The sequence below is a fragment of the Camellia sinensis genome, chromosome 8 (assembly GCF_055761805.1).
Source record: "Camellia sinensis isolate YWXY chromosome 8, ASM5576180v1, whole genome shotgun sequence".
NCBI classification, from domain to species: domain Eukaryota; kingdom Viridiplantae; phylum Streptophyta; class Magnoliopsida; order Ericales; family Theaceae; genus Camellia; species Camellia sinensis.
The window spans coordinates 40,504,106-40,524,653 of record NC_138968.1 but is presented as its reverse complement, the minus strand read 5'-3'; the positions used below and the strand labels follow the sequence as shown (position 1 = coordinate 40,524,653).

The 20,548-nt window shown below is 39.6% G+C and overlaps 1 protein-coding gene across 3 annotated transcripts in view; it reads left to right on the top strand.

Annotated features, from left to right (window-relative positions):
* LOC114257130 (Protein kinase superfamily protein) overlaps positions 1–20,548 on the top strand; it is a 44,872-nt gene that overhangs the window by 19,941 nt on the left and 4,383 nt on the right. The window contains exons 3-11 of one of the 3 annotated variants that reach the window (XR_014337605.1): positions 3,505–3,647; positions 4,169–4,282; positions 4,963–5,151; positions 5,246–5,401; positions 5,883–6,148; positions 6,254–6,351; positions 7,492–8,324; positions 8,643–8,957; positions 15,680–16,081. Coding sequence is in view for 2 of the 3 variants with exons in the window: in XM_028196892.2 (XP_028052693.2) it covers positions 3,505–3,647; positions 4,169–4,282; positions 4,963–5,151; positions 5,246–5,401; positions 5,883–6,148; positions 6,254–6,351; positions 19,401–19,579 (1,145 nt within the window). In the remaining variant the exon portion in view is untranslated. Of the gene's footprint in view, positions 1–3,504; positions 3,648–4,168; positions 4,283–4,962; positions 5,152–5,245; positions 5,402–5,882; positions 6,149–6,253; positions 6,352–7,491; positions 8,325–8,642; positions 8,958–15,679; positions 16,082–19,400; positions 19,580–20,548 lie in introns of those variants that run through there. The other 2 variants (XM_028196892.2, XM_028196894.2) reach the window with 2 other exon arrangements.

The window sequence follows — 20,548 nt, the reverse complement described above, 5'->3', positions numbered from 1 at the left end:
AGTGATGTAACCGATTTTTCCTTGCCCACGGATATACATCCGGACAGATTGTGACCAGCGGAGAAAATTATCACCATTTAGGCGGATGGTGGTGATTTGGACAGAGTGAGAGTTTGACGTTTTCACCGGAATGGCAGCGGCAGGGGTTGAAGTGGTTTCGGACGTGACTTCCGACATGGCTATGACGGTTTTAGGGCTGCTGTGTTTTTTGTAGCTCTGATACCAACTTAGAAAATATGAGGAAGAAGAACTCCGAAAATATGAGGAAGAAGGAATATATTTCTGTTATATTCAAAACTTCTTATTTTACAAGACCAAATGACACTCCTTATATAGGAGATATTACAAACATCATTATAACCCATTATATGCCACTTACATATTATATATTACCACTATCTACCACTATCATATTATATACATGCCACTATCTACCACCAACATCACTATCATATTCTATACATGCCACTATCTACCACCAACACCACTATCATATTCTATACATGCCACTATCTACCACCAACACCATTATCATATGCCACTAGCTTATTATATGCATTAACACAAATTTCCAGCACCCATTATATGCCACTTACATATTATATATTACCACTATCTACCACTATCATATTATATACATGCCACTATCTACCACTAACACCACTATCATATTCTATACATGCCACTATCTACCACCAACACCACTATCATATTATATACATGAACACAAATTTCCAGCAATTGTTATGTACTTCCTCTCTGGATTTGGTGGCCTATGCTGATTTTGATTGGGCTGGTGATGTTATTGATCGCAAGTCCACGTCTGGTTTCTGTATGTTTCTTGTTGATTCCTTGATCTCTTGGAAAAGAAAGAAACAAATTGTTGTTGCTCGCTTTACTGCCGAAGCTGAGTATCGTGCTATGGCTCATGCTACTGCTGAAGTTGTCTAATTTCGTTGTCTTCTCTCTGACTTGGGCGTCCCTCAGTCTTTTCCAACCTCTCTTTATTGTGACAACCGCAGTGCTATTCAAATTGCTCATAACACTGTCTTCCATGAGCGGACCAAGCACATTGAGATTGATTGTCACTTCGTTCGTCAACATCTGCAGTCTAGCTCTATCTCTCTTCCTTTCATCTCTTCGGCTCTGCAACTTGCTGACTTCTTTACCAAGACTCACACCACTGCCCGGTTTCAATTTCTTCTTGGCAAACTCTTAGTGTTTTCTGCTAAAATACCTTGAGTTTGAGCGGAAGTGTGAGAATATTGTGTATATATGTATATATGGCAGTGTAGTGAGATTGTAATTTGTTTCCTTTTTGGTTTTAGGGTTAGGAATACTATATAATCATATGTATCCTTTGTATTTTTTATCAATTGAATATACAATTTCATTCAAAAAATTTACAGGCACAACGCATCACTTAAGGGGAACGACGTAGCATTTAATCGATTCAAAGTAGGATTCATTGTCATAAGGGATCTGAGAGGCTGTTTTACACGTTAGCTGTCGGCTACCTAACACACAACTCTCCTCCTTTATTCGGACTTAGGACCGGCAGAGTTATTAAACAACTCCGGCAGAGTTACACAAAAAAGATACAACAAAAAATTTAAAAAATGATACAAAAATTATTACTAGTTAATCTATTATCAAAATCTTACGATTCGAGATGCGATTCACGATTCGATTTGCAATTTTTGCAAAATCGATATGAATCTACGAGTGAATCTATTTTGAAAGTGAATCTCTAATAAATCTCACGATTCATAATCGATTCACAATTTTATTCACTTTTTACAATTGATGCAATCCCTAAAACTATCATGTCCAACATATTTTATCTTTTTCTTCATTTTTTTTAGTTAAAATGATATAATATAACTTCTAATAGTGTGTTATATGCAAATAACAATATATGCACATGATTTGTTATTATTTGGGAGATCAAAGATTTTTTAATAAGATTTAATTAGATTTAGTCAAACCCAACATGTTTTTTAACTTTTTCTTCTCACATTCAAAAAAAAAAAAAAAAAAAAACCGTATTTTCTAAAGATATTTAAGATTAAAGTAATTTGCAATATGAATTATCTATTACTATTTTATTGAAATGAATATAATTTAGTATTATATGGGTGAGGTTAGTTAAAGTCAATGGTTCTACAAGTTTTTTTTTTTTTTTATTTTATTTTAAATAAGCATGTATACCTTTTAAAATATTTTAAGTTTTAAAATAAAATATTTCAATTAATTATTTTTTATTTGTGTCATTGGTCCTTGTAAAAGTATGTATACTTATGAAATATCAATATCGTTATTAAGTTATTATTACTTGGAAATTGAGAGTTCGTTTTCGTTTACTTTTTTATTTTATTTATTAAGAATGGTTGATAAACAATATCTAAAAAAAAGAAAAGTTAATATGGTGATCTTACATAAGAACCTGTGTTAACTTCTTATCTGTTAAACCACGTGATCATCATTTAAAACAACATTTTCATTATTTAAGTCTAAATATGTTATATTTATAAGATATATTTAATATCTAAGTGTATATATTTTTTCTAAGTAATTTAGAAAAGGGTGATTGAATCTTTAAGATTTACTATTTGATTCGATTCACGATTCGGTACAAGGCCATATCGATTCACGATTTGACAACTATAATTAATGTCAATAAACCTCAATTATTTTTAAAGAAAAGCCTCACTTCTATTTTTTACCTTAGGCCTACAAAAGGGTTGGGCCGCCCCTGACCTTCATATCTCTCTGTATTGGCCAAAAACCAAAGCATATGTATTTGTTGTATTTTTATAATTGCAAAAATACCCTCTAGGCACAATATAATTGTTCTGGTATATTTGTATTTTTTTAAAATTACATTTTTGCCCCAAACGTACCCACAAAATACCCAAAATGTACCCATGCTGTACCCGAGTCTTATTTGAGTTGTATCCATGACATATCACATACCCAATATGGGTATTCATACCAAGTAAGTACCCTGTATTTGTATGACCATATTTTTCGAGTATTTGAAACTTTAGTTATTTATATTCTCAACAATTACTTCTCCATTGTGAACGTGTGTGTGTTTCCCTTGACCAACCAACCACTTTTACTTAGTTTTTAATTATCATGGTTTAATAATGTCTGCTTTGTCAGAATAAGAAATTTGTTCAGTCTGTCTTGACCTGCAGAACTTTTTTTTGAAATATAAAAACTTTTTAAATTTTCAGGTATTAGGAGTTTAGCTAAAAATATGTCCTAAAAATAGAAGGACAAAAGAAACGAAGACTTACCTTGCCAGTGCTTGTACCATTTAGCAGGCATTATGGAACTTGGTTAAAAACCTGTCAAAAGTGACGTGGAACTTGATATACAAGTGCTTCATGCTGCCAGTCCTTCTCTGTTGTTGGTCTATATTTATATCTACTCTTTTGATAATTCTATAGGCATGGGTCCATTTTGAAGCTTTTGAGTAACCATTATTTCCTGCAGACAATATGGCAAACTTGCCCAAACTTGTGGAGGATATTGTACAGACATCAATTAACACAGGTCCTCGTGGAGCCCTAAGGCTAGCTCAAGGTATTCAAGCAGTTATTGGGGTAGGTAGTGAGTGGCTGGCAGATGTATCAAAGGTAAGTGAAGTTCAGTTTTTCTTTTGGCAATTTGTTATGAAATCTTCATTATTTTATGTTGTCAAAGTGTTGCCTTCTCATTTATCTGTTGGTTTTGTTAGGATTGGCAGAAACAAAAGATTTGATTTAAAGATAATGCCTACTTTATATCATTTTGAAACAACGTTAACTACTGTCTTTCTTGATTTGCCAGTATATACATGTTTGCATTAGTTAACATTTCACCTTGTATGCACAACAGCTTATCCAATTTCTCAATGAATAAATGAACACATCTAACTGGAGTTACTTTCATGTGATTGAAATTATTGATTGAATAATGTCCATATGATGCTTATAGAGTAATGGGTCTTGATTTGTGGATGCATGCATTGTGTTACGATTTCTGTTTATATATTGTTCTAACTCTTAGCTAATGGTGTCAGTTCATTTTTATCTGCATTTCTTCTGACATAGTTTTTCTTTCATACAAAAACTATACGATTTAGATAGAAGTGGTAACAGCCTTTAATTTTCTGTAGTCAGCAAATTCATCCACTGGATTAACAACTCAGATGCAGCTTGGGTTATTATCCCCTGTTTACCTCAGGAAATTGTTTGAACGCATGGGCGCCACCTATATCAAATTAGGTCAGGTAAGTTTGAGGGTCATTGCTTTTCTGGGTTTCTTTAAAGTGGTAAACCTTTAAATAGAAAACAAAAGTGAACTTTTGTTTGTCTGATACTTTGATTTTCAGTTGTAAGCTGTCAGTTTTACTTATACAGATAGAGTGTTGCAATAATGTGTAATCATTTTGTTTAAGTTTAGCTTTGCTACTTTGAATGTTCACACTTACGTTATGTTGACTCAAGTACAAGTGTCGGGTGTTGGTATTTTAAATGTCACATTCATCTAATTCTCATTTCCAAAAATACGAGGACACAGATTTTATATTTTGAAAATTTTGTTTTGTTTTGTTTTTTAGATGAAATGGTGTTTACAAACTACTATGAAATATTTTATGCATACGGTGTGAGTCTTATGCATAGATATATAATAAAACCAATTATTTATACATATTTGATGGGTGTATGTCTAACTACACATGTCAGACACATATCTCATACCCTTGCCAATGTGTCAAGTGTCTTACATGAATGATTCACAAATTTCAAAGAGTTCATGTTACTTAGGTTCACACAACAAATTTATTCCATCAATAAATCAGTCGGTTATTTTTTTTTTAATTTTTTTTTGGGTCTTGGTCTACTAACAATATTTTTCCTTTTTTCAATTAATCTGCCACTAATGCTTCATTTATCTTGGGATTTCCAGTTCATAGCATCAGCACCCACATTATTTCCACCGGAATATGTCCAGGAATTTCAGTATTGTTTTGACAGAACTCCAGCAGTTCCCTTTGAAGAGATCCAAAAAATCATGCTTGAGGAGTTAGGGAGACCACTAGATAGTATCTACGAGTATGTTGATCCCACACCTATTGCCTCAGCCTCAATAGCACAGGTTTAGAACTGTTTTGACTCTATTTTCTACACTGGTTTATTTGTGGGAGAGTAAAGCATAGTTAATGAATGGAATTTTAAATTGTAATCTCCAGGTTCATGGTGCAAGGCTCAGAGGCTCCCAAGAGGATGTAGTGATCAAGGTTTTGAAACCCGGAATAGAAGATATATTAATGGCAGATCTGAACTTTGTCTATGTTGTTGCTCGCATTTTGGAGTTCTTGAATCCTGAGTTGAACCGTACATCCTTGGTATGATGTAGATTTGTTCAACAAGTGATTAGTATAATTGTCTTGGCTGGAAAATTATGTAGACCTTTTAAGTGATTTGAAAAACTTGGAAAATCTCTCATTGATTTGAAGAATATTCTTGCTATAGTTTACTTAAGTGACCCAGTAAAAGAAAATATCTTCTGCAAAAGACTGCGATGCCAAGTTGAGACCAATTTTCTCCTTTGTAAACCTACAAACACAAAACTGTCACAACTTTGAAATATACTTGAACCCTACTCTACTGATGCTGGCCAGAACCCTTCCTCATACCTGACTTTCTCAAATTATGGGCTACAAGAGTGATGGCTCATTAGGGTATTATTATTTCAGTTAGTTCTTTCTTCACTTATTTTTTGATCATGAAATAATGGATTTAAATATTTTTGTCATCAATATCTTTTATCTTTTAAAATAATGGTGGCTTGAAGTTCTTGCCATAATACTTTCATTTCTTAAGTAGGTTGGCATTGTCCAAGACATAAGGGAATCAATGCTTGAAGAAGTTGACTTCAATAAGGAGGCTGTTAATATTGAGTCCTTTAGGAGATATTTGGAAGCCATGGGACTTACAAGGCAGGCTACAGCGCCGAAAGTATATCAGCAGTGCAGCACCCGACGAGTTTTGACAATGCAAAGGCTTTATGGAGTTCCTCTTACTGACTTGGACTCCATAAGCTCACTTGTTTCAAGTCCAGAGGCCACTCTTATAACTGCCCTAAACGTATGGTAGGGCTGAATGCTATATCTGCAGTTTGTTTACTTGAGACTTTTGATGTAAATTACATTTGGTACATAATCCGTAAGATTTCAATCTGTGTGAAATTTGTGCAGGTTTGGTAGTTTGCTTGCCTGTGAAACCTTCCATGCAGATGTTCATGCAGGCAATTTGTGGTTGTTACGTGACGGTCGTATTGGGTTTCTTGACTTTGGTATGTGTTTACCTTCTGCATTGGTTAACTTGTAGTTTAATCAGTTGCAACTTTGTTCCTTTAATTTGCCACAATTTTCATGTTCAGTCTTAATGAATTCGTCAATCGTTATGTAATTCACATGATATGACTTCTAATTAGCTGTTGAATCATTATATAATCACTGTTAGTATATTATTATTTGGGTTATTATTTTGTGATTATTCTATGTCTTAGGGCTCACTTGTAATTATTAACTTCATTAATATAAATAGGGGATGATATCATAATCATTTCCTAATCTTGGTATTCTCTAAAAATAACATGGTATTAGAGCCTAACCCTAAAACCTAAGTTCCTCTACCCCTACAATACCCACCGGAGCCACCACAGAGCCACCACACAGTCATCTTCCACTGTCACACCCTTAGGACCATCGTCACTCGCCGACGAAGCTAAGGTCAGGAGGCCTGACGGCAGTGGCTGACTGGGCTGGAAGAGCCCTAGGCAGCCCCAACTGGGTGTGTCACCGACGAGTTAAGGCCAGGAGGCCTGACGGCAGTAGCCAACTAGGTTGGGAGAGCCCTAGGCAGTCCTGACTGGGTGTGTCTGTCCTTGTCGACCATTTGTTGTCTTCGTGATAATGTATTGTTGAGTTCTCTTCGTGACTTGGAATCTCTGTTTGTGGTCTGTATTCAACTCACCTCTGCCTCGTTTTCCTTTCAATTTAATAAAAAAAAAAGAGAAAAAAAAGTGCAGTAAAGAAAAAAAAAGGTTGATGAGTTTTTTAAGTCTTTAATTTTCTTAGTAGTCATTGTGTTTGTATTCCTCAACTTTTTGGGTTTGTGATTGGCACTAGTTTTGTTGAGGATTCAGTAGTACAGTGTCTTATGACAAATTCCATCGGTGTGTCCACTATTTCTCAAACACCTAAGAGTGAGAGTTTCCCTATACCTACTACTATGACTGAGAACCCCAACCCTAGTCTTAAAATCACTACCTCTCTATTTAATAGTCAGAACTGTCTTGTGTGATCACAGAGTTTGACTATGTTTTTGAAGAGCAGAGGGAAGTTGGGGTATGTAGATGGTAGGATACAGGCATCCAGCACAACTGACCCAGGTTCTGACTAATGGGAGATTTCTAATTCTTTGATTATAGGTTGGCTTATTCATTCGATGGTACCAGATATTGGCGAGGGCTACTTATCTATGGAGACTACCCAGGATGTTTGGGATGTTATGGCTACCACCTATTCCCGCAAAGGGAATTTCTCACAAGCATTTGAGTTATTGAGAGCTTTATTCAGGGGGAGCAGACGGTTCTTCAATACTTAACCTTCCTCACCAATGGCTGGAAATGCCTTGATCACCTGCAGGATTATAAACTTGTTTGCACTACTGATTCAATCGGGTACAGGAAGTTCATTGCACAGGAAAGGGTCTTCAAGTTTTTGGCCGGTCTCAATGTGGAGTATGATCCGATTCGGAGTTGGGTTCTGAGTATGGATATTCTTCCTTCACTTCAGGAGGCATTTGCCTATGTACAGAATGAGGAGAGTTGCCAGTCTGCTATGATGTCCCCTGTCTCTACTGACCGCTTAGCATTATTGTCTACCTCTAGAGATGGCCTCAGCTTGACTCTCATCCCTCCGTCTGCCGCTAAGGAGTCTGTATTCTATGATTACTGTAAGAAGCCACGGCATACTCGTGAGACGTGTTGGAAGCTTCATGGGACTCCATCCGGGGGTCGAGGTGATCGGTCTGGTTCTAAAGGAGGTCGGTCAGGCCAGTCTCGAGGATGTGGCTTCTATCCACGGGCTCATCAGTCTAGTGTCGTTGATACACTTGATTCTACTTCTGCTTCCGTTGGCCAGACTTCTGATGGTCTCTCTGGCATGCCTACTCATGAGCTTGAGGATGTTCTGTGTCACTTGCTGGACCGCCGGTCTTCTACTACTCTCAGTACATCTTCCTTGTCATTTGTCCGCTCAGGTAACTTAGTCTCTTCTCCTTGTGTTTTCCTGTCTCATAAGTCTTTGCCCTAGATTATTATTCTGGTGCCTCAGATCATATGTCTGGCTCCTCTGATCTTTTCTCTGCCTATAAGCCCTCTTAAGGTCAGGACAAAGTTAGGATTGTAAATGGTACTGTTTTTTCTATTTCTGGGAAAGGTTTAGTCCATGTCACTCCTACTTTACCTCTATTCTATTCTCCATGTTCCCAATGTTTCTGTTAACCTGCTATTATTGAGTTGTCTTATAAAGGATTTGAATTGTAATGACATTTTTTCCTGATCATTGTCTTTTTTAGGACCTTGTCACGAGGAAGACGATTGACAGTGGTAGTGCAGAAAATGGTCTTTACTTCCTGGATTAACCGGACAAGCTTGCTCATTCTTCCACCACGAGTCCTACTACCACCGATGATATATGGCTGTGGCATCAGCGTCTTGGGTATCCTTTTTTTTATTTACTTAAGCATTTATTTCTATCTATTTTTTCAAACAATAATGTGTCTGAATTTCTTTGTGAGTCTTGTCAGCTTGGAAAACAACATAGAGTTTCTTTTGCTCCCAGCTTTAATAAAAGTTCAGTTCCTTTCTTATTAATACATTCTGATGTTTGGGTTCTGTTAAAACCTATCACCTACTTCCCCACTTAAACCTACTCCACTAAACCTAACCCACTACACCACTACCACCTCACCTACTCCACTAAACCTAACCCACTACACCACTACCACCTCCACTTCACCTACTCCTTACCTACTACACACTCACCCTCTTCTATATATAGGAATCATGAATCATTGTAATAGATATCAATAGTATCTACACATATATCAATCAATAATACATAAATTTTTACATGGTATCAGAGCAAGGTTAAGACCTTAGTATTTCTCGCTTCACCGGCGGGCGGCAACCTCGCCTTGGCCGCCCGCCGGACCTCAACCTAGTCCGCTTATTTTCTACACATACCTTGACTTCTTCAACATTTTCTTACACCCCTCCTCCGCTATGTCGGCGGCGGCACCCGCATCATCGTCTAGCCTCTATCGTCGTTCACCTCGCCTCTCACATATCTGTGGTTGTACTCTTACTCGTCGTCGTCGTTGGCGTTTCTGGCGCTGCTTTTCTGCTCGTCACTGCTGTTTTTTTTTTTTCCCGATTTGCTCTCTCTCTTTTAGCCATGGATTTGGGTGTGGGGTGTAGAGCTGTGGCTCTGTTGTTGGTAGCCATGTTTGCTGGCTTGAACGTTTCAATGGCAGCAGTGTACAAGGTTGGGGACTCCGCTGGTTGAACCATCATTGGGAATATTGATTACAAGGCCTGGGCTGCTTCCAAGACGTTTCATGTTGGAGATGTCATCATTTTCGAATACAATTTTCAATGTCACGTGTTGCAAGTGCCCCACAAAGAATACCAAGCCTGCAGAAGTGTAAGACAGTAACATGCATCTTCACATACAGCTTGGGTAATGTGTAACTATCAAAAGCACAAGCTTCTTGGACATCCCTCTCTCTCTCTCTCTCTCCATGGACCCAACATCATCATCATGCACCCACTCTATCTCCCTCTCTCTCATCTTTTCCCACTTTCAAATCCACTTTAATCATATCTCTCATTTCTCTTAATTTATTTCATCCACGTTCTTTCACCCTTTTCTTTTATTTTAATATATATATATATTTCATTATAATATATTTTCCCTATCCCTTGTTAGTAAGCATCACCCGTTTTCCATTCTCTTATTATTATTTATTTTATATTCCACCAAAAAAAAAAAAAAAAAAAATCACACTGCTGTTTTTCTTATCACCCATCCACAAATATTTTTCTCTATTTTCTTTATCCATTATTTTCTTTTATTTTATTTTTCTTATTAAACAAAACAACACCACAAAATAACACCAACAACATTCCACAACCTTGTCATTTTATTCATATCAGGGGATCAACCCCGATCACACTTTTACATCAAAAAAAAAAAAAAAAAAAAAAAAAACCCACACAAACAAAAACAAAACTACCACACCCACAGTGGGATTTTTCTTCTCTACTCAGCCGCCGGTCTTTTCTTCTTGCCTCCGTCCTGGGTGGTCCTTGCCGGTGTTGCCTCCGTGCTTCCTAGACCACCAAGCAAGTTGCCTCCTCCCTGCTCCTCCACTACAGCATACGGTGGACCTCCAAATCGGAACATCACGGTGGCCTTCCGCTTCAGCTCCTTATTTTCCGCCTTTAGCACACTTAACTCTGCTCGTGCATCCTTATACATGCGTTGGAGCAGAGCCAGTTGGGCGTTTAACTGCTGCACCTCATTTGTCCTACTCTGCAGCCGGTTCGACAAATTTGTAACCGCAGTCATGGTTTCCACACATGACTTCAATGTATACTGATTGGCCTCCACATCCGACTGCACTGCCATTCTTTGCTCCACCGACCGCATCGGAAAGTTCAACGGAGCAAAACCAGAGGTGTTTGGTTGAGGTTCACGGGCCTCCGCACCAGTTATCTCTCTTGTTGACTCGTTGAGGTCGGGAAAGAGAGTGAGTAGACCACGGGATGAAGAGGCCATATTCTGGGTAGCTGAACGGGAAGAAGAGGCCATGTTGCTGAGTGTTTCAGAGACGGGTTGGTTACAGAGTATTACAGAGTTTCTCTCTCAGCAACGGAAGAGTTCTTTCAGAGGATTTTCAGAAGTTTTTTGTCTGCCTCAGCCTCAGCATCAACCTTGGTTAAATAGCGAGGCAGCCACGCGTATCGCGCGCCACATGACGCCAGACGACAAACGGGCGCGCCAGCCAAGGCACTCACGTGCCTCGCCATCATGTCCGGCACATCTTTTTATGACTTGGGCTCGCCTTTTGATGGCACGCCTTTTTATGGATTGGGCACGCCTTTTGATGGCACGCTTTTTGACAGATTGGGCACACCTTTTGAGGGTGCGACTTTTTAGGGATCCGACAAGACTCTGTAAACTGTCCCGACATTGATTCCGGTTAGCTCCTTTATGGGTCCGACAAGACTCTGTAAACTGTCCCGACATTGATTCCGGTTAGCTCCTTTAAGGGTCCGACAAGACTCTGTAAACTGTTCCGACATTGATTCCGGTTAGCTCCTTCAAGGGTCCGACAAGACTCTGTAAACTGTCCCGACATTGAGACATTGATTCCGGTTAGCTCCTTCATGGGTCCAACAAGACTCTGTAAACTGTCCCGACATTGATTTCGGTTAGTTTCTACAAGGGTCCAGCAAGACTCCGTAAACTGTCACAACAACTATCACAACATTGTCTGCTACAACGGTCCGACATGACCCCATAAACTGTCTTCTACATCGGTCTGACACAACCATCCAGTGTCCTCTACAACGTTATGACACCACCATACAGTGTCTTCACCATCGGTCTGACACGACCATACAGTGTCTCCTATCATCTTTTCTTTTATGTATTCGTCTATTTTCTTGTTTTGTTACTCTCTCCAAACTCAAGTTGGCTAGTTCCTATCCCCCTTGAGTTTGCGGGGGGCTGTTAAAACCTATCACCTACTTTCCCACTTAAACCTACTCCACTAAACCTAACCCACTACACCACTACCACCTCACCTACTCCACTAAACCTAACCCACTACACCACTACCACCTCCACTTCACCTACTCCTTACCTACTACATACTCACCCTCTTCTATATATAGGAATCATGAATCATTGTAATAGATATCAATAGTATCTACACATATATCAATCAATAATACATAAATTGTTAAAACCTATCACCTACTTCACCCACTTAAACCTACTCCACTAAACCTAACCCACTACACCACTACCACCTCCACTTCACCTACTCCACTAAACCTAACCCACTACACCACTACCACCTCACCTACTCCACTACACACTCCACTTCACCTACCTCCACTTCACCACACACTCCACTTCACCTAACCCACTATCACCTCCACTACACCTACTCCACTACACACTCCACTTCACCTAACCCACTATCACCTCCACTACACCTACTACCACATTTTCTTCTATATATAGATTGTATAGGAATTGTAATTTATCAATCTTGTAATACATCAAGATATCCATCAATAATACAATTTATTCTCTTTCTCTCTCTATCAATATTTCTAACATGGTATCAGAGCAAGGTTAACAACCTACTCATTTTGCTTCACCGGCGGGCGGCAGCCTCGCCTTGGCCGCCCGCCGGACCTCTACCTATTCCATCTCTAAACAGTATTTTCGCTACATATAGATTTCCATCTCTAAACAGTACACTTGCTGCACATGCTCCTCCATTTACTCCCTGACTAAGAAATTCCTTATCAGTGTCCAAATAGCCGCTATGTATGGCTGCTTCTAACTGATCTTCTTCGTCTCTGACAAATTCAAGTGCTTTCACAATGTTCTTTCCCAGATTTTCAGCAACATAATCTGCTACCTTCTCAGAAACTCAACTTCCTTGAAAAGTGTTACCCGAGAAAAGCTGAGGAGACGTGGGGACATCCAATTTTCAGTTGTTGATAACCTGTCTGTTGCTTCTTCACCAGTAAGCCCCATGGATGCATCTGGTTCAAATCTTTCTGGAAAGGATAAACATCCAGAAGCTACTGGAATGGGCTTATTCTCTCCAAATTTGTTGGAATCACTTGGCAAGTCTGGTACACCACCCTTTTTATGCCCAGGATCTCAAGAACCTTCAATGGGCTCATCCCTTTTTTCTCCCTATTATTGTTGGTGCCCTCCTATGGCATCAATTTTTCAATACACAGTAAAACCTCCACAACTGCCTATGTCATTCACTGAATCACTATCTTTACCTCCACTTTCTTCTTTACTACCAGCTACAAGGTCTTCTAGTGTGTTGACACCAATATCACCTCTTAATGTGTCTGATCTCCCCCCTCTGGATTTTCCTACTTTGCTGCCTGAGCCACTGGTCAGGTTGCCACTATCTAGATCAAGTTCACCCCAGATCCTACCATTCACACCTCTAATGTGTGACCCTATTGTTCATATTCCAGTCATTGATGTTTGTTCCTCAGGCCAGTCTATCCCAGTTGGTGGTCTTGCTTACTATGTTACTGCACCATCAAGCTTGGCAGACATGGCAGCCAATCCCTTTCATGCTCTCTTCTATTTAGAGTTCATGCTGTCAGCCTGTGCACTGTTCTCAAAAAACTTGGATTGAGGTTTCTGGATCTTCTGCTAAAGATGTGGCCAAGCAACTTAAGGAGCAACAATTTTTCTGTTGATTTTTCTGCATTACCACACCTACCATTCGAGTTTGCACAACACCCATATTTTATTCATCTCAGGGATCAACCCCGATCACACTGTTACAAAAAAAAAAAAAAAAAAAAAAAAAAAAAACAACCACATCCACTGGCAGATTTTTTCTTCTCTACTCTGCAGCCGGTCTCTTCTTCTTGCCTCCGTCCTGGGCGGCCCTTGACGGTGCTGCCTCCGTGTTTCCCACTCCACTGGGCATGATCACTACTCCCTGCTCCTCCACTGCAGCATATGGTGGACCTCCAAATCGGAACATCACGGTGGCCTTCCGCTTCAACTCCTTATTTTCTGCTTTCAGCACACTTATCTCTGCTCGCGCATCCTTATACATGCGTTGGAGCAGAGCCAGCTGGGAGTTTAAATGCTGCACCTCATTTGTTCTACTTTGCAGCCGGTTCGACAAATTTGTGACCGCCGTCATGGTTTCCACGCATGACTTCAGAGTATACTGATTAGCCTCAATATCAGTTTGCACCGCCATTTTTTGCTCCACCGACCGCATCGGAAAGTTCAATGGAGCAAAACCAGAGGTGTTTGGTTGAGGTTCACTGGCCATCGCACCAGTTATTTCTCTTGTGGGCTCGTTCAGTTCTGGAAAGAGCGTGAGCAGGTTCTGGGTAGCTGGACGGGAAGAAGAGGCCATGTTTTTGGGTTGCTAAGTGTTTCAGCGAAATAGCAATTTCAGACTGGTAATGTTCGGAAGGGTTAGTGACAGAATGGCAACAAAGTGTTCCACAGTTTCTCTCTCCGCAGAGGCAGAGTTTTTCAGCGAAGGGTTGGTTTCAGAGGTTTCCGAATGGTATGCCTCAGCCTCAGCCTTCGTCTTGGTTAAATAGCCGAGGCAGCCACGCGTATCGCGCGCCTCTTGCCGCCCGACAAACTGGCACGCCTTTTCATGGCACATATTTTGATAAAGTGGACACGCCTTTTGATGGCACGCCTTTTGATGAATTGGGCACGCCTTTTGATGGCACGCCTTTTGACAAAATTGGGCACACCTTTTGAGGGTGCGACTTTTTAAGGATCCGACAAGACTCTGTAAACTGTCCCGACATTTGATTCCGGTTAGCTTTTCCAAGGGTCCGACAAGACTCTGTAAACTGTCCCGACATTGATTCCGGTTAGCTCCTTTATGGGTCCGACAAGACTCTGTAAACTGTCCCGACATAGATTCCGGTTAGTTTCTACAAGGGTCCGACAAGACTCTGTAAACTGTCCCGACATTGATTCCGGTTAGTTTCTACAAGGGTCCAGCAAGACTCCGTAAACTGTCACAACATTGTCTTCTACAACGGTCCGACATGACCCCATAAACTGTCTTCTACAACGGTCCGACATGACCCCATAAACTGTCTTCTACAAACGGTCCGACATGACCCCATAAACTGTCTTCTACAACGGTCCGACATGACCCCATAAACTGTCTTCTACAACGGTCCGACATGACCCCATAAACTGTCTTCTACATCGGTCTGCCATAACCATACAGTCTTCTACAACGGTCTGACACGACCATACAGTGTCTCCTATCCATTTTTATTTTATTTTATTTTTCTTGTTTTGTTACTCTCTCCAAACTCAAGTTGGCTAGTTCCTATCCCCCTTGAGTTTGCGGGGGGCTGTTAAAACCTATCACCTACTTCACCCACTTAAACCTACTCCACTAAACCTAACCCACTACACCACTACCACCTCCACTTCACCTACTCCACTAAACCTAACCCACTACACCACTACCACCTCACCTACTCCACTACACACTCCACTTCACCTACCTCCACTTCACCACACACTCCACTTCACCTAACCCACTATCACCTCCACTACACCTACTCCACTACACACTCCACTTCACCACACACTCCACTTCACCTAACCCACTATCACCTCCACTACACCTACTACCACATTTTCTTCTATATATAGATTGTATAGGAATTGTAATTTATCAATCTTGTAATACATCAAGATATCCATCAATAATACAATTTATTCTCTTTCTCTCTCTATCAATATTTCTAACATAAATTTTTACAGGTTCTATCTCGTGTTGTGTCTGTGAAAGGTTATCGCTGGTTTTTTACATTTATTGATGATTTTTCTTGTACTACTTGGGTGTATCTCATGAAAGACAAGAGTGACGTTTTTTCTGTGTTCTGCAATTTTCATAAGATGATTTGTATTCAGTTTGGGGCCACTATCAAAATATTCCGTTCTGATAATAGGGGTGAATACATAGATTCTTGGTTAGGGCAATATTTTTCTACTCATGGCATTATCCATCAGACCTTTTGCACCAATATCCCTCAACAAAATGGGGTGGCAGAATGTAAGAATCTCCATCTTCTTGACATGGCTCGGTGCATGTGTTTTTCTATGAGTGCCACGATCCTACTGGGGCGACGCTGTTCTCACCGCTACCCATTTTATTAATTGTCTTTCTACCCAGGCCTTGCAAAAACAAGCTCCTCTTCAAATCCTCCTCGGTTCCTAGTCCCTGTTTTCTATTCCTCCCAACATATTTAGTTGTCTGTTTTGTCCATAATCACTCTCCTACTCGTGGTAAGTTGGACCCTTGTTTTTCCAAATTTGTTTTCCTTGGGTACTCTCCTACTCAAAAAGGGTATAAGTGTTACCACCCTCCTTCTCGTAAGTGGTTTATGTCCATGGATGTCACATTCTTTGAGTCCCAATCCTATTTCTTGTCCTCTCTGGTGTCCTAGTCCTCTCTTCAGGGGGAGTCTTGGTGTGAAGTGATTCTTGTGATTCCTATGGTGGAACCAGTTGTTCTTGCACCACCACCTCCTACTGGGACTACAAAACCCAATGTCACTAAGGATAGGGAAGGGCAAGTTTATGTCAGGGACAAAAACAAACAGAAAGTTAACTGGATGCAAGAGACCACTTCTGCTCGACTGCCATTTCCTGTTTCTGATGAGATTCCAGGTAACTTTGAATCTCTTGAGTCCATTGATCTTGATGTTCCTATCTATGAAGCATGGACACTCCAAAATTGATGCCGTGGCGATGTCCGACACGCGGACACGCCGGGGACACGTACGAGACACGCCAGATGGCGTGTCCCTTTAATTTAATGTTTTTTTTGGAAGGGGACATGGCGGGGACATGCGTGTCCACATTTGGACATGCTATGGGACACGACGGGGCTCTTTTTTGAATTTGTTATATGTATTTGGGGTCAAAGTGTAATATTTAAAAAGTAAAAACTGAGGGTGAAGAAATATAGTGAACCTGCGAAGACCTTCTGAATAGAAGCCCTCTCTCTCTCAGTCGATCGAAGCTCTCTCTCTCAGTCGTCTCAGTCGAAGCCCTCTCTCAGTCGATCGAAGCCCTCGTCTCAGTCGAAGCCCTCTCTCTCTCTCTCTTTGTGGTCTGTTTTCGACTTCGAAGGTAAACACTGATTTATAGTTTTATTTTTATTTTTATTTTTATTTTTATTTTTTTTATACGTTTATATATATATATATATGTAAGAGTTAGACTAATTTTTATTTCTTTATATATAAATTTATATATATGTAAGACTTGTTTTTTGTTTTTTTTTTATTGTTTATATATCTAAAACTAAAACTGTAGTTTAAAAAAAAAAAATTAATTATAGGTTTATATATATATATAGTATGTAAATTCTTTTTTTTTTTTTAATCCTTCTAATGTTAATGTTAATTAATAGGAAAAATGTCTAGGTAAAATAAAATAAAAAAAATTAATTGGAACACATTATTTAAAAAATATAATAAATAAATAAAATAATTAATGTGTATTAAAATAAAAATATTTATAAAAAAAATAAAAAATTTGCCATGTCCCCTGCCGTGTCCGGATCCCCATTTTTTAGAAATTGCCGTGTCCCGTGCCCGTGTCCGTATCCGTGCTTCATAGGTTCCTACTGCCAAGAGAAAGGATATGAGATCTTGTGCTAAACAGCCCATCTCAAATTTTGTGTCCTACTCTCATTTGTCGTTCTCATATAGAGCGTTTGTGTCAAATATTTTCTTTGTTAGCATTCCTAACCATTTTCAGGATGCTCTTGCTACCTCTGAGTGGAAACTTGCCATGATTGAGGAAATGAAAGCACTTGGGAAGAATGACACTTGCGAATTGACTGAGTTATCTAAGGGCAAACAACATGTGGGATGCAAATGGGTGTGTACTATGAAACACAAAGCGGATGGTTCTATTGAGCGTTACAAAGCTAGACTTGTGGCAAAAGGGTTCACTTAGACATATGGTGTTGACTATCAGGGGACCTTTGCACCTGCGGTTAAGATGAATTCAGTCAGAGTACTTCTCTCTTTAGCAGCTAATCTAGATTGGCCACTTCATCAGTTTGATGTAAAGAATACCTTTTTCCATGGTGACCTCGAAGAAGAGGTATATATGGACATTACTCTTGATTTTGAAGATCATTAGACAAAAGGCAAAATATGCAGGCTTTGAAAGTCATTATATAATTTCAAACAGTCTCCAAGAGCTTAATTTGAGAGATTCACTCAGGCTATGCTTAAATATGGCTTCAAACAGAGTCAGGCAGATCACACCTTGTTTGTGAAACATTCCTCACTTGGTAAGACTACAACACTCATTGTTCATGTAGATGAAATACTTCTTACTAGCGATGATAGTGAGGAAATTCCTCTGTTGAAGAAATATTTAGCTAGTGAGTTTGAAATCAAAGACTTGGGGAGCTTGAAGTATTTTTTGGGAATTAGAATTGCTCACTCCAAGGATGAGATATTTATCTCACAGAGGAAGTATATGCTTGATCTGTTGAAAGAAACTAGGATGCTTGGCTGCAAGGCTTGTGACACTCCACTGGAGCCCAATCAGAAATTGGGGGATGATGAAGAAGGAGCAGCAATTGACAGGAGGAGCTATCAGCGATTAGTGGGTAAGCTCATTTACCTATCTCACTCCCGTCCTGATATTGCTGTTGCTGTCAGTGTGGTTAGCCAGTTATGCATGCTCCTCATCAGATTCACTTCGAAGCTGTCATGAGAATTTTGAGGTACTTGAAGTCCGCTCCTGGTAAGGGTCTTTATTTTTCAAAGTATGATCATCTTTGTGTGGACGTCTATACAGATGCTGACTGGGCTGAATCAGTGACTGATAGGAGATCGACTTCAAAGCATTACACTTTTGTTGGAGACAACCTAGTTATTTGGAGGAGTAAGAAACAGAATGTGATTGCCAAGTCAAGTGCAGAAGCTGAGTTTAGAGCTCTGGCACAAGGGGTGTGTGAGCTCTTATGGATCAAGTTATTGTTGAGTGATCTCAGTACTGATCAGACGGACTCCATGCGGTTATACTGTGATAATAATGCCGCTATCAACATGACAAGAAAAAGCATGTTGAGATTGATCTCCACTTCATTAAGGAGAAACTCACTAGTGGCACAATACGTACTCCCTTTGTGTAGTCTTGTGAACAACTTGCTGACATCCTCACCAAGGGAGTTGGGAGTAAGCCATTTCATGACCTCTTAGGCAAGTTGGGCATGAGAGATATCTTCGCACCAGCTTGAGAGGGAGTGTTAGAATAATATATTACTATTTGGGTTATTATTTTGTAATTATTCTATGCCTTAAGGCTCCCTTGTAATTATTAACTTCACTAATATAAATAGGGGATGATATCCTAATCATTTCCTAATCTTGGTATTCTCTAAAAATAACAATCACTTCATTTGTTTCCCTATTAATTGACATCTGATGTCTTGAATAAAATTTGAATACAGGAATTGTTGGGCGTATATCCCCCAAAACATGGGCTGCTATGGAAATATTTTTGGCTTCAATTTCAACTGAAGAATATGAGTCAATGGCATCTGCGTTGACTGAAATGGGTGCTACAAACAAGGATGTTGATACTAAGGCCTTTGCAAGAGATCTGGAAAAAATATTTTCATCAATACAGGTAAGCTTTATCATTTGCCATATCAAATCTTGGTTTGTTTTAAAAACACATTTTATTATTGTCCTCGATGTCCATGCTGTTTTTGATCATTACATTTATTAGGGTAGGGGAGTCTGATGAGTGAGCATAGCTTAATAAACTAGTGTGAAGAAAGGTCTGGTGCAAGACCTTCTATGGATGATGAGGACACCTGAAATTATTAGTATACCCATTGCATTTTACTTCAGGGAAAAGAAAAAAATAAAATAAAATGTTAGAATTTACCATAAACCTACCACCACTACCACCTCACCTACTCCACTAAACCTAACCCACTACACCACTACCACCTCACCTACTCCACTAAACCTAACCCACTACACCACTACCACCTCCACTTCACCTACTCTCCACCTACTCCCAAACACACTCCTATATAATAGGAATCCTTGTAATTGTAATATCTACACAAAATATCAATCAATAATAATACATACAATTTATTCTCTCTCTTTCTCTATACATTATTTCTTACATGGTATCAGAGCTGGTTTAAAACTTAGTATTTTCGCTTCCCCGGCGGGCGGCAACCTCACCTTAGCCGCCCGCCGGACCTCAACCTAGTCCGCTAGAATTGTCTACTACATACCTACCTCCTCATCATATCTTCATAACATCTCATTCTCTCTCGGCATCATAGTAGCCGTGATACTGCTCATACTTCTGGACAGCGGAGAGAACATCGTCTTTCTCGATCTTTCCGCCGACGCCGGTGGCGAGATCCAAGGCTCCGGCTTTCGACATCACTCTCCCCAAATAGTCCATAGCAGCTTCTCCACCGGAAAGATACTCCTAACAGCAGCGGAAAAAAGGTGTTTCCCTCAGCCAAACAAGGCTCAATAGCTGTGGTCCTCATCAAAATACGTGTAATTGCTACTCCTGAACTTGGTTTCCCTATCCTTGCTAACAAGCTTCTCAAATGCTTCCGGG